General features: G+C 42.4%; 1 protein-coding gene across 1 annotated transcript; it reads left to right on the top strand.

Moving 5' to 3' along the window:
• Positions 1 to 8231: 8231 nt before the first annotated feature.
• On the top strand, positions 8232 to 14118 carry LOC118078124 (vomeronasal type-2 receptor 26-like). The gene is made up of 4 exons (XM_035101845.1): positions 8232 to 9032; positions 11193 to 11420; positions 11770 to 11896; positions 13217 to 14118. Exons 1-4 carry the CDS (start codon positions 8232 to 8234, stop codon positions 14116 to 14118), a joined length of 2058 nt encoding a protein of 685 aa, XP_034957736.1.
• Positions 14119 to 16026: the final 1908 nt, after the last annotated feature.

Genomic DNA, 16026 nt, shown 5'->3' with positions numbered 1-16026 from the left:
TACTCCTTTCCCAATTTTGCACCAGTCAGTTGTTCCATATCCAGTTCTAACTGTAGCTTCTTGTCCCACATAGAGATTTCTCAGGAGACAGATGAGGTGATCAGGCACTCCCATTTCTTTAAGAACTTGCCATAGTTTGCTGTGGTCGACACAGTCAAAGGCTTTTGCATAGTCGATGAAGCAGAAGTATATGTCTTTCTGGAACTCTCTAGCTTTCTCCATAATCCAGCGCATGTTTGCTATTTGGTCTCTGGTTCCTCTGCCCCTTCGAAATCCAGCTTGCACTTCTGGGAGTTGACCAAATGTGATCCACCTGGAGAAGCCACTCCAGCATCCCTGCCAAGAAAACTCCATGGACAAAGACAACAATAACTAGCAGATACCAAAAGCATTTCTATTTATTTTAGATTAAGAAAGATTATGAGTACATAAGGATGCTCTGGTGATTAGAATTATCATTTTACCTTACTTTTAACCACCCCCTTCCTTTCTTTGAGTGCTGGCAGCAGAAGTGAAACTACATTCCTCTGCACTTCTTTCTTAAAGAGACAGACACAAGCTTTCAAGGCAGAAACTGTTAAGGTGGAGAGAAATTTCGCTGGTTAATACTCCCGTTGACAGCCAAGACATATATATCAGGTTACAAATGCTTCAGGTTACAAACTCCGCTAATCCAGAAATAGTACCTCAGGTTAAGAACTTTGCTAAAGGATGAGAACAGAAATTGTGCTCTGGCGGCAGCAGGAGGCCCCATTAGCTAAAGTGGTGCTTCAGGTTAAGAACCATTTCAGGTTAAGAACGGACCTCCGGAATAAATTAAGTTCTTAACCAGAGGTACCACTGTTATCCAATATGGCAAAGATATTGTTGAATACCCCATTGATTGTTGGTATTGTGTGCCAGTTATTGGGTGAGCAATTGAAAGAGCTCATAGCTGAGAAGCATAAAATGATGAACAAAATGGATCAGAGAAAGATCAAACCAAAGAATACACAGGAGCTTTGGGGGAAATACTGATCAAGATCTGCCTGAACAGGAAATAAGAATGGTTGCAGATGATGGAATGGACAAGACCTTCACAAAGGTGCATGGAGGAGTGAACCAGACAAATGATGGAGTTCTGATGCTGAAGGAGTGGATTGAATCCATTGACAGAGATAGTAAGAAACTTCATGAGATGCCAGAGATGGAGTCGAGAGAAAGGATCCCATGTACAATTTGGAATGAATTTAGAGGAAAAAGTCACCAAGCCTCCAGAGATTCTTCTGGAAACAGAATGAAAGAAGAAGAAATGGAAGGGACTTTATTTTTAAATCAGGACACGAAATCATGGCAAACTGGAAATGGGATTGGAAGATATGGAGCTGCACAACACAGCGATTAGTAGTCTATATGAAGGTGAAATTCTCTTTTACATATTGTGGTTCCAAATTGTATATGGCTTTGTACACCAATACCAGCACATTGACCTCATTTGCAGGCAGTTCCTTCATCTGCTATGATGTTGAAACATGATGTTGAAATATTGCTCCAGTGAGCACCACAGTTTGCGCTAGCTGCACATTCATGGCCAGCCTCAGGGGCAGTCTCACAAAAGGTGCCTTGTGTTAGTAATGCAATCTGGAGGTTACCCATGCAAGCAAAACACCATCAGAAATTTGTAACAGTTTGGATAATCAATTGATTAATTCTTCTCTTTTTGATGATCTGGTGTGTGGGTGTGTTGTGCTTTGCGGGAGGAGGTTCCTCTAGACTAATTGTGTAAAGAAATGTGTCTCCCAGTCCTTCTGTAAAACTAGGGTTCCACGTGTGGCCTTTATTTCAGGATTTGCTGCTTTGCATCCAGAAAGAAAATGGCACCACTCTGACTTTCCTGGGTATGTTCATTCGCCACAGAAGATTTCAAGCCACTTGCCAGTTTGTGGGCCACTCAGGGTCAGAGGTAATCATGGAGTCACATTTTAGAAAAACAAGCAGCTGAACATGTTGGTTACCAAAACTGCCACTCTGAGCTAAAACTCTGAGAGCAATTTTATCTATGCGTGCAATTAAACGAATCATTATATTTTGCTCAATTTGTCAAGGCTCAAGAGACTTTCCAGTAGTCACTTGGAAAAAAAAAAACAATAGGAAAGCTAGAAGTTGTTATAATAAAGAATGTTGTATTCAGTAGAGTGGTGAGGGTAGAGGCAAATGCCAGAGAAGACCATGCTAATTTTACCTGCAAGATTGTTCTCCTTAAGAGGCTTGTGCGAAAAGGAAATAAACTGCACTGCTAGGATGTTTTGTGTATTTGTGCTGCAGGTTTTGCAAGTGCCTGGTGTGTGCAATGCATATACGACCAGGTGCCCCACCACTTATCCTATTCCTGTTCCCCATGAGTGGTACCAGCCAGGTGGCCTCATCATCGGTGGGATTTCTTCTCAGATCTTTTATGAATCTGATGAGGTTTTCTTCAGAGAACAGCCTTCACAGAACATGTTCAAAATTCCATAGTAAGTGTCTCCCCACTTATCCCTTCAAATCCCCATTCCTTTTGTGTCATGTCTCCTACATTTTAAGCATTCTGACATATGTAAGCCACTTTGGGAGCCTTTTCTGGCTGAAAAAGGACAAAGATGTTTCAGGCAAATATATAATTATACCGCTTCACAAGGAAGCATTTACATAATTGAGAAAGCTCCAAAAGGTCAAACCCTCAGCACTTCTCATTGTCAGTTACTGCCTGGGTATTGCTTTCCATCTGCAAGTAAAAGGGCACCATTCTTGCACTCAGCTTGCAGACGTTCATCACAGACAATTGTTTCCCATTTTATAAAACTATAGAGAAAAGGGAATAAGGTATAAGTTTGGGTTTAATTGCACCCAAAGTATGTGTGATTTCTATACAGTCCTCATGTTTGAGAGTTGGAGAGTAAAGATGAAAAAGATAACACTGGGAATAAATTCAAACGTAAATCTAGTGCTGTATGAAAGCTGGTCGTCCAGTTTCGCAAAATATTTCTTCCCCCATGAAAGTCTTTTATTTTATTTTTTTCCTTTTATTTTTAAATAACTATTTGTGCACCAACTTATTTCAGATTGAATAGGGTTGCCATATGAACCAGAAGATTCTGGCAATGTGAGGGATGGAGGGTTGGTGCTAAATCGGCAACTGGGAAAAATTTTAAATTCATAGTAATTGTCCAGGATTTTCTGTGCTCCCTGCTAAAAAAAAAGAGCTGAACAACTTTGGACGATCACCCCTAAAAGGCTCAATAACTTTTTGAATGATTGCCACCCCCAAAAGGCTGAGCAACTGTGTCCGGAATTTTTACTTCTTGAAATATGGGAACCTTAGATTAATCCTATCATCTGTCTGTCTGTCTGTCCACACACACACACAAACACACACACAAACAACACATATATCTAAATACACACCAAAACAAATGACAGAAAGCTTTATTTAAATTACACGCTTCACAGAATACATTCGAAGTTCCATAATAAGGTCTATATCCCCTCAAATGATAAAAATAATTATTGTTTCATTTTGCAGTGGTAAACCTTGGCATTTCAAATGCAGTGGAAGCCTGTGCAACACCGAAATCTGGTGCCCATTCTTGCCTTCCTCCTCTGACTTTTGTGTCATATACAAAATTAAGTCTTAAAGCACTAATTACCCAGTGTAAACTGCTTTGGGGCATTTTCTTGCTGTAGAAGAGATAGAAACACTTCAAGTAAGTAAATAATTCTACAGGATCACAAATAATTCAATACATCCATCCCTGGGAACTCCTCATTCTCTATCACATTAGGAGTGCAAAGTCTTCTCAAAATCTCTCTCAAAATGCTTCTCAAATTAATGGAACCTATTTATCACTTCATTTTATATTATTTATTTCATTTCCAAATTGCTTTATATGAGACTAGGAATGAAAAAAGGCATTGTTTTCCATTCTATCCTGTATATAGGAAGTGTTGATCCAATTTTACAGCAGCATCATTGAAACTGTTCTCTGTAATTCTATTACTGCTTGGTATGGTACAGCCTCCAAGACAGACAAGAAAAGGCTCCAACGAGCTGTAAGAATTGCAGAAAGGGTATTTGGTGCCAGCTTGCCTACAGTAGAGACAATCTATGCTACCAGAGTTAAGAAGAGAGCAGAGAGAATTGCAGCAGATCTTTTACATCCCGGTCATCATCTGCTAGATTTACTCCCATCTGGACGTCGCTACAGGTCTTCATATACAAAATCGGCCAGGCACAGGAACAGTATTTTCCCCTTGTGCCATAAAATTGTTAAACTTGTAGATGTGTAGCTGAAGGGGAGGTCAATTATGGGTGGGTTTCTTTGCTTATTTGTATTGTGAGTGGAACAGTGTGTGTATGTTTACAATGCAATGTAGCTGAAACAAATTCCAAGTATGTTGGAAAATGTACTTGGCCAATAATAAATTATTCTTATTCTTATATCACACGCAGCACTGATTTAGTTCTGTTCTTCTGAAGTTAATCTTTCACACAAAAATAAACTATTCATCTTGTTGTCCACTTGAGATGAATTTATGCATCTTACCATTACATTCAGGGACGCGGGTGGCACTGTGGGTTAAACCACAGAGCCTAGGGCTTGCCGATCAGAAGGTTGGCGGTTCAAATCCCCGCGTCGGGGTGAGCTCCCGTCTCTCGGTCCCAGCTCCTGCCAACCTAGCAGTTCGAAAGCACATCGAAGTGCAAATAGATACGATAAATAGGTACTGCTACAGCGGGAAGGTAAACAGTGTTTCCGTGGTTCTCCAGAAGCAGATTTGTCATGACCTGGAAGCTGTACACCGGCTCCCTCGGCCAATAAAGCAAGATGAGCGCCGCAACCCCAGAGTCGGTTACGACTGGACCTAATGGTCAAGGGTCCCTTTGCCTTTACCTTTACCATTACATTATTTCATGCAATTAATTTCAGTGCACAAGAAACACACTAAGAATGGGAGAGAAAATTAATAAATTATTTGGCATTTCATTTGCAGCTTGTATGCAACTGGAAAAGCATATATTTATCATATATTTATCATATTCTTGGGATTAATTTCCTGTCTGGGCATAGAAGGAATGAGCAAGCATTGGTAATTTCTGCTCCCATTTTCAGCGGAATTGCAATTCAACTTAACATCATGAGACATGAAAAGCACTAAGGCATCTGCACATAAAAGAACAATTTAAAAGCAATACAACACATATATTCCGACTTTTAAATGTCTTCTGATAATGTTTCTTACACATCAAACTTATGCAGGCATTTTAGAATACATAAATGTTTATGTAAAATCTAATTTCCGATTTTAATTTTTATATGTTTCTTATTGTATTGTTTAATGTAAAAATTTTTGTAAACGGATGCGATTTTTTAATGAAAAAATTTATATTGCACACACACACACACACACACACACACACACAGAGCTAAATCTTAGTGCTTCATTCCTCTGAGAATAAGACCCACTGAACAAAATGGTTTGCTGTTCTGAATAGAAATACATAGGTTGGAATGGGAATGTGTCAGATGTTTTCCTATTGGGATCAATGGGACGTTGAAAGTCTCAACTAATTTGTCTCATGGATTTTAATAAGAACTAACTCTCAGGAAATTATGGTGTAGTCCAGAACCCCCATCTTCTCAAGATGACTGAAGGAATCCAACACAATGTCATCATGTCACAGGCATAAAATCGCAAAGAGCCAAGGGTGGAGTGAAACGGCCCTCTAAAAAATTTTTTTGGCGGGGGCGGGTGATCTGCCTTGGCACCTAGGACTTGGCTCATGTGGTGCAGTCCTAGAAATAAACACCAGAAGCTGTCTTATGAAGAGTCATACTACAGTCATACCTCGGTTTAAGTACGCTTTGGTTTGAGTGCTTTCAGCTTAAGTACTCCGCGGACCCGTCTGGAACGGATTAATCCACTTTCCATTACTTTCAATAGGAAAGTTTGCTTCAGGTTAAGTACACTTCAAGTTAAGTACGGACTTCCAAAACGATTACACTCATACTTCGGGTTAAGTATGCTTCAGGTTGAGTACTCCGCAGACCCATCTGGAACGGATTAATCCACTTTCCATTACTTTTAATGGAAAAGTTCGCTTCAGGTTAAGTACGCTTCAGGTTAAGTACAGACTTTCGGAACCAATTGTGAACTTAAACCGAGGTACCACTGTATTAGTAAATCTAGCTCAGTATTAAAAACAGTAATGGGTAGCAGTTTACCAGAGTTTCTAGCAGAGCGACATTCCCAGACCTAGTGGAGTTGTCAACTATTGGACCTGGGATCATCTAGGAGAAAAACAGATGATTCACCAAACTGCCGCAGAGCAGAAACCCACCCACAACTGTCTACTAAGAGGTAATCCCCACAGAGTTCAATGGAACTTATTTCCTTTATATAATGAATTGAAAAAGATGTTTAGATATACTTTTCCAAAAAAAAAACCGGAAGCATTTTTGTTAGGAATAATAGGAGGAGAGATTAGAAAAGAAGATCAAGTATAGTTTATGTATGCGACAACCGCGGCTAGGACATTGTTAGCCCAAAAATGGAAATTACAGGAATTACCAACAATTGATGAGTGGCAGATAAAAATGATGGACTATGCTGAACTTGCTAGACTGACTTGCAAGATCCGTGACCAAGGTGAGACGAGGTTTCAAAAGGACTGGAGTAAATATGTGGACTATATGGAGAAAAACTGTAGATCTTTAAAAACACTTGCAGGATTGAAATAAATCCTACGAATTGACTAAAAAGTTAAAAAGGAACTGCAAAAAAACGGAGTTAACAAGAAACCCGCATGAAGGGAGGGGGGGAAGTCATAGCTCGGCAGAGCAAGATGTAAGAGGAAAATATAAGATGTTTTGTATAAAAGATTGTTTTTTTATTTTAATTTGATAAATTGGAAAATGGAATAAATTTATTTGAAAAACGGAACTTATTTCCTGATAAGTATCGGATTGTCACACATATTCTTTATTTTAGTCCAAAGACCCGCAAAAGTGATTTTGAAAGCAAACTACAGCAGAAATTCAGGAAAGACAGTCCCTGTGTTTAGGGTTCTAGGTTTCATTGTCCAGGACAAACTTGGTATATGAATTGGTCACATACCAAAAGAGATATATGTAGCTGTGGGTTTTGTTTTGTTTCTTAAATCAAGTCAGTTGAAAAGTACAAGCAGCAGATTAACAATAGATTTAATATGCAGGATTGATATGCAGAATGCAAATGACCTGATGAAAAATGAATGTTATTTGGATTTTTTTGGTGCTTCTTACCTTAGAAATATGACTTACAAGAAGAGAAAATATTCTCATTTCAATCTATATTTTAGTTTGAGACAGAAATGATCCATATAATGATATGTTGATTCCACACATTGTAGAATTTACACTTGAATTCATTTGCAGTGTGGTGACGAAATTCTACCAGCACACCCTTGCCTTGGCATTTGCTGTAAAAGAGATAAATGTGAACCCCAAGATCTTGCCCAATCTCACCCTTGGATTCCACATCTATGATAGTTATTATGATGCAAGGATGACGTATCGGACAACTCTGGACCTACTTTTCAAACTGAATAGATTTATCCCCAACTATACATGTGACATGGAGAAAAACCTCATAGCCGTCATTGGAGGACTTAGCTCTGATACCTCCTTCTATATGGCTGACACCATAGGCCTCTACAAGATTCCTCAGGTAGCAGCTTTGAATGGGAACAGGTGTGGATTTTCACAATGTACGTTCTTCCATTGCTTATAATCCAGACTAGCAGTCATGTTAATAGCTGGGATTCAATTTAGAATGATACTAATAATAGTGATGATGATGATGATCATCATGTCTCTTTGGCAATCACTCGTATAATAAAGCTTTAGAAAGATACTATAAACTGAGGCACTAGCCTAACATGCCAGTGCTGAATTTCTAGAAAATGTATAAAATGAGGGAAGAAAGAAAATTTCCGGAATTTTTTATTTTAAAAAAATAGTTGAAAATTTAACTAGAAAAGGGAATTTGGGTTTAACTGTCCCTGAACCCACACCGTGCTCTGAATTACATTTGTTGAATGATCAGGTACATGCTCAAAATGAAGGTTTATCTTAATGTTAACTCCATCATCTCTGTACACTTCCTTTTAGCTCACATATGGATCTTTTCCTCCAGGGGATAGTGACACAGATCACTTCCCTTCCTTTTACCACATGGTACCCAATGACAGCCATCAGTATATGGGGATCATCAGCTTACTAAAGCATTTTGGATGGACATGGGTTGGACTTTTTGTTGTGGAAGGTGACGGTGGAGAAAAATTCTTGGAGACCCTGGTACCGCTGCTTTCCGAGCATGGAATCTGTTCAGCCTTCTTTCAAAATATACCACAAGTAGCCCATATAGATAAGCTGAGTAAAATAATGGATGTGATATTGAATATCTATCTCTCTTTAAGAGATAATAAAGTCACCACATGTATACTCTTTGGAGAAAGTTTAACCCTTGTTTGGATGAGAAGTGTTATATTTCTTAGTGATCCTGAAAATAAGGAAAGTTCGTCATTTGGAAAAGTTTGGATCATACCAACCCAGATTGACTTCATATTAACAGGTTTTCAAAGGTCTTGGGATCTTGAGCCCTTTCAAGGTGCAATTTCCTTAACAATTCACTCAGAAGAGCTTCTAGGGTTCAGCACATTTCTTCAGAATATAAAGCCTGATAGAATAGACAGAGATGGTTTCCTCAAGGACTTCTGGGAGCAAGCATTTGACTGTACATTTCCAAACCCCAGTGAGCCTTTGGATAGTAATGGACATTGTACTGGGGAAGAGAGGCTGAAGAGCCTTCCGGGGGCACTGTTTGAAATGGGCATGACTGGCCACAGCTACAGTATCTATAATGCTGTCTATGTTGTGGCTCATGCTTTGCATGCCATTGTCTCAACAAGATTGAAGCAGAAGACTTTAATGGCAGATGGAAAGTTGAATCTTCAAAATTGGCAACCTCTGAAGGTAATATATAGAAATCAAATTCTTCTTAATTTAATGGATTGAATACTCCAAGGTGGGACTGCATCTACAAGTACCTTACAAAATAGCATTATAAATTTATTCAATGAGAAAATTAGAATCATTTAGTCATAGAATTTTAGAGATGGAAGGACCCCAAGGCCCATCTAGTGCAAACCCAGCAATGTAGGGATGTGTGTGGTTTATGTTTACATCATCTTATGCACATTTTTCCAGAAAATAAATTTGGTCTACACTACAGTAAATCTGTTATGGCAAGGCAGCAAGCCGAACCTAAGACCTTCTGGGATGAGGGTTTATTGGAATCCATGGTTCTCAGGCTGATCCATCTGATGTTTCCCATCCCAGCAATACTGAAGATACTTTGATGCATGTCTTCCATCCCAGGTTAACTGTGTTTCAGCTGACTGAGCCAAGGATTTGATAGGTTGCATAAAGGGGGTGTTAGTGGGAGGGCAGGGTGAAAATTACCCCAATTCTAAAACCTTTGAAGCTCATTCACGTGACCTGTAAACCCAGCAGAACTTGTTCTAGGGGGAAGGGGTTGTATGAGCCAAACTCTGAATTAAAGGCCTTTTGCCCTCATCTAAGCTTATACATCTAGCAATACCGTGTTTCCCCTTTTTTAAGACACCGTCTTATAACTTTTTTTCCTCAAAAAAACACAAGGTGTCTTATTTTCAGGGGATGTCTTAATTTTTTATTACGATTTTTATTATGGACCCACCCTGGGGAGCAACTTCTTTTAAAAAGAGACAAGGAAAAAAGAGCAAAGGCAGCGGTGAGGGAGGCACTTTGTGCATGCTCAGAGACCACCCCATCCCCAGCTATAAACCCACCCCGGCTTTCCAAGACGCCTTTTCCCCGGCACTGGACTGGCGGGGGGGGGGGGATGTGCATGCTCAGAGGCAGCCTCGACCCGGGCGCCGCTATGGGAGGGGAGGGCACTCACCTAACCATGACCCAGATCCCGGCCACGACGAGGTGCCGTGCGCCGGCAACGGACTGAGCCGGAGCCCCTGGTGCAGGCTGGCGCAGGCCAGCGTTGAGCTCACTACCGGCCCCGCCGAGTGCAGCCCATCGCCCAGCCCGCCTGCCTGCCTCCTGCTTCCCTGCGCACAACATTCCGGCGGCGGGCCATGCAGCCCACGCCGCTCCGGCGGGGCGGAAGGGGCCAGCAGCGCTTCCGCCGCCGTCTGCGCCCCGGTGCCGCGGAAGGACCCGCGAGCCTCCCGCCGCCGCTCTGCCTTGGGCCATGCAGCCCACAACGTTCCGGCGGCGCGGAAGGGGCCAGCAGGGCTCCCGCCGCCGCCCGTCACCCTGGCAGGGCCAGCGGGGCTCCCGCCGCCGCTCTGCCTTGGGCCATGCAGCCCACAACGTTCCGGCGGCGCGGAAGGGGCCAGCAGGGCTCCCGCCTCCGCCCGTCACCCTGGCAGGGCCAGCGGGGCTCCCGCCGCCGCTCTGCCTTGGGCCATGCAGCCCACAACGTTCCGGCGGCACGGAAGGGGCCAACAGGGCTCCCGTCGCCGCCCGTCACCCTGGCAGGGCCAGCGGGGCTCCCGCCGCCGCTCTGCCTTGGGCCATGCAGCCCACAACGTTCCGGCGGCGCGGAATGGGCCAGCAGGGCTCCCGCCGCCGCCCGTCACCCTGGCAGGGCCAGCGGGGCTCCCGCCGCTGCTCTGCCTTGGGCCATGCGCTCTGCCTCGCCACTCTGGCTGGGCACTCCGTCCGGTGCTGCTGGACGTTCCGAGCGCTCGGCGCTGCGGAGCGCTCCACTCTGCAGCCGCCTGTTCCGGCGGCGGGGCGGCAGGCCTCCTCGGCCGGGCCAGGAAGAGGAGCGCTCCACTCTGCAGCCGCCTGTTTTGGCAGGTGGCTTGCCGCTGCAGCAGCTGGTTCCAGGCCCCGCTGGCTGGCTGGGGCGCTCGGCGGCCTCGCTGTACACGGTATGAGAGGTATGTCTTATTTTCGGGGGGTGTCTTAGATATAGCAACTCCTAAAAAATGCTGTCATGGCTTACTTTATGGCTACGTATTAAAAAGGGGGAAACACGGTAGTTGTAAAATGGGGACTTTCCAAATCACAGCATTTTGTTACATTTCATATCAATTGTAACCCCTTTATGTCTTGTTATGTTTCAATTAGCTGCAACCTTTTCTTCGTAGCATTGTATTTAATAACTCTGCAGGAGAAACAGTGAGTTTCAATGGTAAAAAGGAAATGGAAGGTGCATTTGACATCATGAACATAGTCACATTCCCAAACAAGTCCTTCCTTCGAGTGAAAGTTGGTCAGGTGGTCAATGATGCTTTGAAAGCAAGAAGATTCATCATTCATGAGGACAAGATTAAATGGCACAAGGGTTTTAACCAGGTATGGGTCCAGGAGTGTTATTATGAGCCCTGCAAGCTCTGTCCCACTGGAAAGAGTCCAAAGCTCATCTGAATAACAAAATAGTTGAAATGTAATGGCCCCATTTTCAATCCTCTGCATCTCCAAGTAGGGCTTGAAAATAACAACAGTCTGTAATCTTAAAAAGCAATTCTTTTGTGTTTTCTTGGATATTATTGCTCTACTTTTGTAACATAGGTTTATAGCTAAAGTTTCTGGAAAGAGTTTATTTCCCGTTCCCGGGCAAAAATTAAACAAACAAAGAAATTACACAATATTTTTCTGTAGGGACATTTCTCCTTTCTGAATTTTCTTTCCCATTTATGAATAGGTTGTGCCTGTTTCTGTGTGCAACGACTGCTGTCCCCCTGGTCATCAGAAGAAAAGGAAGGAAGGGGAGCAATTTTGCTGCTATGATTGTGCTCCATGTCCAGAAGGGAAGATTTCAGACCAGAATGGTTTGTGACATAGAATTCATGTTTTATTTTCATCAGAGAGATTGTTTGTTGCCAAAGAGATACTTAGTAGAGGAATGTTAACACTCCTGATGATGGTCATGATGATGGTCGTGAATATTTTGACAAATTTCTGCCTTTAAGAGGTGAAATCAAAGTGTGATTATGAGTAGTGGATGCTGGGTCTGAGAGTTATGTTTCTCCTTAATTACCTCTGCAACATTTGCTATGTTGGGGGGGGGGGAGGTGAATTTTAGCCCCCTCTGTATCAGCAGTGAGAAGCTTCACATAAGCTTAAAGTTGTATGGCTAGAGAAACAGGTAGTTCAAGACAGGCCATAAGTGAGGTGGTGACATACCAGGACTTGATTGACTACTGGTCAATCTCTACCGGGCATCGCATATGGAAAATTTTGCCTTTGCAGTAATCTAACCTAGACATTTCCAGAGTATAGAGAACAGAAGTGAGGCTATCCCTGTCCAGATAGAGCCACAAGCTAAAGTTGAGGGAGTGTAAGCCAGCCAAGAGCAGGCAGTCTCCCATCAACCTGGTCTAGGGAACTTCCCACAAGCAATACCTCAGTCTTATTTTGCTTCATTTTGTAAGATAAGTATAATAATGAATAGAATTAGCTATGTCGTCTGATCCAATGTTGTCACAGTCAGCCAAAACAGGTTCAGAAGTTGGAATATCTGTTCCTCAATACCATACAATAAGCCTAATCATAGAATTGTAGAGTTGGAAGGGACACCAAAAGTCATCTATTCCAACCACCTGCAATGTAGAAATCTCAGCTAAGGCATGTATTACATATGACCACCCAACTTCTGCTTAAAACCTCTAAAGAAGGAGAGTCAACAACCTTTTGAGGGAAATTGTCCCCCTTTTGAAAAACTCTCAGAAAGTTTTTCTGTATGTTTAATCAGAATCTCCTTTCTCCTTTCCTAAGAATAATTGTTATACAGTAAGCCCACAACGTTTGTGAGTTAGATGCCGGGGATCACACCTAAAAAAAAAAAGGTGTATAGTTAAAACACATTGGGTTCCATGGTGGGAGGGATTGCCAAAGCCTTTATTCCCAGATGCACTCTCCGCTTTCCTCCTATTTTTATTTATTTATTTATTCGCTTGCCAAGTGAGTAAAGTTGAATGTACACAACTTAACTGGGTGTAAATTGGGGGCTTATTGCAATACTAAAGTGCATTTTTTATTTTATCCCAGTTCATTAAGAATATTCAGGTTGAACGCCCAAAATGGTCATATGGGAGGCAGAGGATGAATATGAATTACATTTGGAATTTGACCTGCTTCTGTTTTTTCAGATATGGATGACTGTTTCAGATGCCCAGAAGACCAATATCCAAACAGGAACAAACATGGATGCATCTCCAAAATGACCAGCTTTCTTTCGTATAAAGAACCCTTAGGAATCAGCCTAGCCTCAATTGCTCTTTCTTTCTCCATTGTCACAACTTTAGTGTTATTAGTTTTTGTGAAGCACAGAGATACACCCATTGTCAAAGCCAACAACCGAGACCTCACCTACGCTCTCCTGGTCTCTCTTCTGCTCTGCTTCCTTTCTTCTTTACTATTCCTTGGCAGGCCAGGGGAAATGGCCTGCTTTCTCAGACAACCTACTTTTGGCATCATCTTCTCTGTGGCTGTTTCTTGTGTACTAGCCAAAACCATTACCGTAGTTGTAGCTTTCATGGCCACCAAGCCAGGGTCCAGCTTGAGGAAGTGGGTGGGGAAAAGACTGGCCAACTCCATTGTCCTTTCCTGCTCCCTCATTCAGGCAAGTCTTTGCACTCTCTGGTTGGCAACTTCTCCCCCATTCCCAGATTTAGACATGCACTCACTAATGGAAGAAATCACTATACAATGTAATGAAGGGTCTGTGACCTTGTTTTCCTGTGTCCTGGGCTACATGGGCCTCCTGGCTTTCTTCAGCTTCCTGGCAGCATTCCTGGCCCGCAAATTACCTGACAGTTTCAATGAAGCCAAGTTCATTACTTTCAGCATGTTGCTGTTTTGCAGTGTTTGGCTGTCTTTTGTCCCAACCTACCTGAGCACCAAAGGGAAGTACATGGTGATGGTGGAGATCTTCTCCATCTTGGCCTCCAGTGCTGGGTTACTGGGCTGCATCTTTGGCCCGAAATGCTACATTATCATGCTGAGGCCTGAGCTCAACAACAAAGAACAACTGATAAGGAGAAATAATTAAAGTCTTACTTGCACTGATAAGGAGAAATAATTAAAGTCTTACTTGCACAGTTTCTATGGTTCTCCAAGTCCTGCTTATCCCCCTCACCTCATATCTTTCTCAGCGAACTGCCACCATCCCTGTGATAGGGGCTGTTTAAATATGCTAATCAGAGCAGAGCAGCTGTTTTCTATGAAATGAGAACCTGGTACACTAATGTGTAATAAAGCTTCCATTTAATTGGCATATGGTTCGACCCCCCCCCCCGCAACAGGGTGAGCTCCCGTTGCTCGGTCCCAGCTCCTGCCAACCTAGCAGTTCGAAAGCACGCCAAAAAGTGCAAGTAGATAAATAGGTACTGCTCCGGTGGGAAGGTAAATGGCATTTCCATGCGCTGCTCTGGTTTTGGTGTTCCATTGTGCCAGAAGTGGCTTAGTCATGCAGGTCACATGACCCGTACAAAACAGTCTGTGGACAAACGCCAGATCCCTCGGCTTGGAAAGCGAGATGAGTGCCGCAACCACAGAGTTGTCTGCTTCTGGACTTAAGTTTCAGGGGTCCTTTACCTTTACCTTTTTTATATATAAAAAGAGTAAGCAAAACAATTTAAACTGAAAATGATGAAAAAGAAAGGAAAAAGAAAGAAGCAGAAGAAAGCAGAGCTCCACAGTGGGTCAACAGAGAAGCAGTGCCTGGCAAGAGTTTTCCAAACAGTAATGTGTTCAGATCAATTGCTGTATTGAGTCAAGCTACAGATTACATAGAGATGATTCCCTCCATTTCCTTGCTGCCTTTGGTTTATGGAGACCTGGTTTTGATCTGACAAAACATTCTAGTACCAAATTACAGATTCACAAGACAATTCATATTTTTTTTAATTAAATATTTTCTTGCTTTACAAAGATATATGCAATGTCACTCGTAACATTTTTATAAATCAGTTTCATTTGTTGAGACATTGGGAAGAAAGGGGAAAAGAAGTAGATGGGTGGGGTTGGGGTTGGGTGACGATGTTTCCATTTTACATAATATATGGGTTTTTTTTTGGCAGCATCACTTGTGCAGCTTCTCTGCTGTTCGCTTGTGTTCCTTTGGTGGTGAGAGATGTTGGGGTTGGCCTAGGGTATGGTTGTTCATTTGTGGTTGGCTGTGGTGATCTTTGTTTTGTGTGTGAGTGGGGTGGGTGAGTGTTTTGGATCAGATTAGCCATATTGATTTGTATGCTGTTGGTGTGGTTTTGTCATTGTCTTGTTGGGCTATGTATGTGATAAAAGGGACCCATACCGGGGTGAAGTCGTCTTCTTCTATTTGTCTCCGTGTCAGTTTCAGCTTATTGGTTAGTTTTTCTAGTAAGGCTGTTTCCCATATTATTTGGTACCATTGGTCCATGCTTACTCCTGACAGGTCTGTCCATTGTCTGGTTATGGTGCTTCTGGTTGCTGAGAGTAAGTGGGTTATGAGTTCTTTGTGGTGTAATTTGGAATTATTTTCTTGGAAGATATTAAGTAAGGCCTGGGGTCATTTCTAATGTTTGCTTGGTTATTTTGCTTATTTCTCATATGGTTGTTGTCCAGAATAGTTGGATTTGGGGGCACTCCCACCACATGTGGAAATATGTGCCTGTTAAGGTGCACCCTCTCCAGTATTTTGGTGAGATTTCTGGGCGTATTAGAGCTAGTTTTCTTGGTGTTAGGTACCACCTGTAGGTGATTTTCAGTGTGAGTTATTTTCTTTTTGTTGATATGGATTTAAAAGCGGTTTTAGACCACATTCTGGTCCATTGATTGGGGTTACTCTCATAGCCTATGTCGTCTTCCCATTGTCTTTTGATTGTGTCTAGGGGATTCATGGGATTTTAGAGTAGTATTTTGTATATTGCAGATACCATCCCTTTGTCGTGTCCCTTTGTCATTTGGAGGAGGTTTTCAA

This window comes from Zootoca vivipara, chromosome 13, assembly GCF_963506605.1.
Source record: "Zootoca vivipara chromosome 13, rZooViv1.1, whole genome shotgun sequence".
NCBI classification, from domain to species: Eukaryota; Metazoa; Chordata; class Lepidosauria; order Squamata; family Lacertidae; genus Zootoca; species Zootoca vivipara.
Note: the sequence above shows the minus strand (reverse complement) of the source record. Positions and strands in the feature narration are given on the sequence as shown.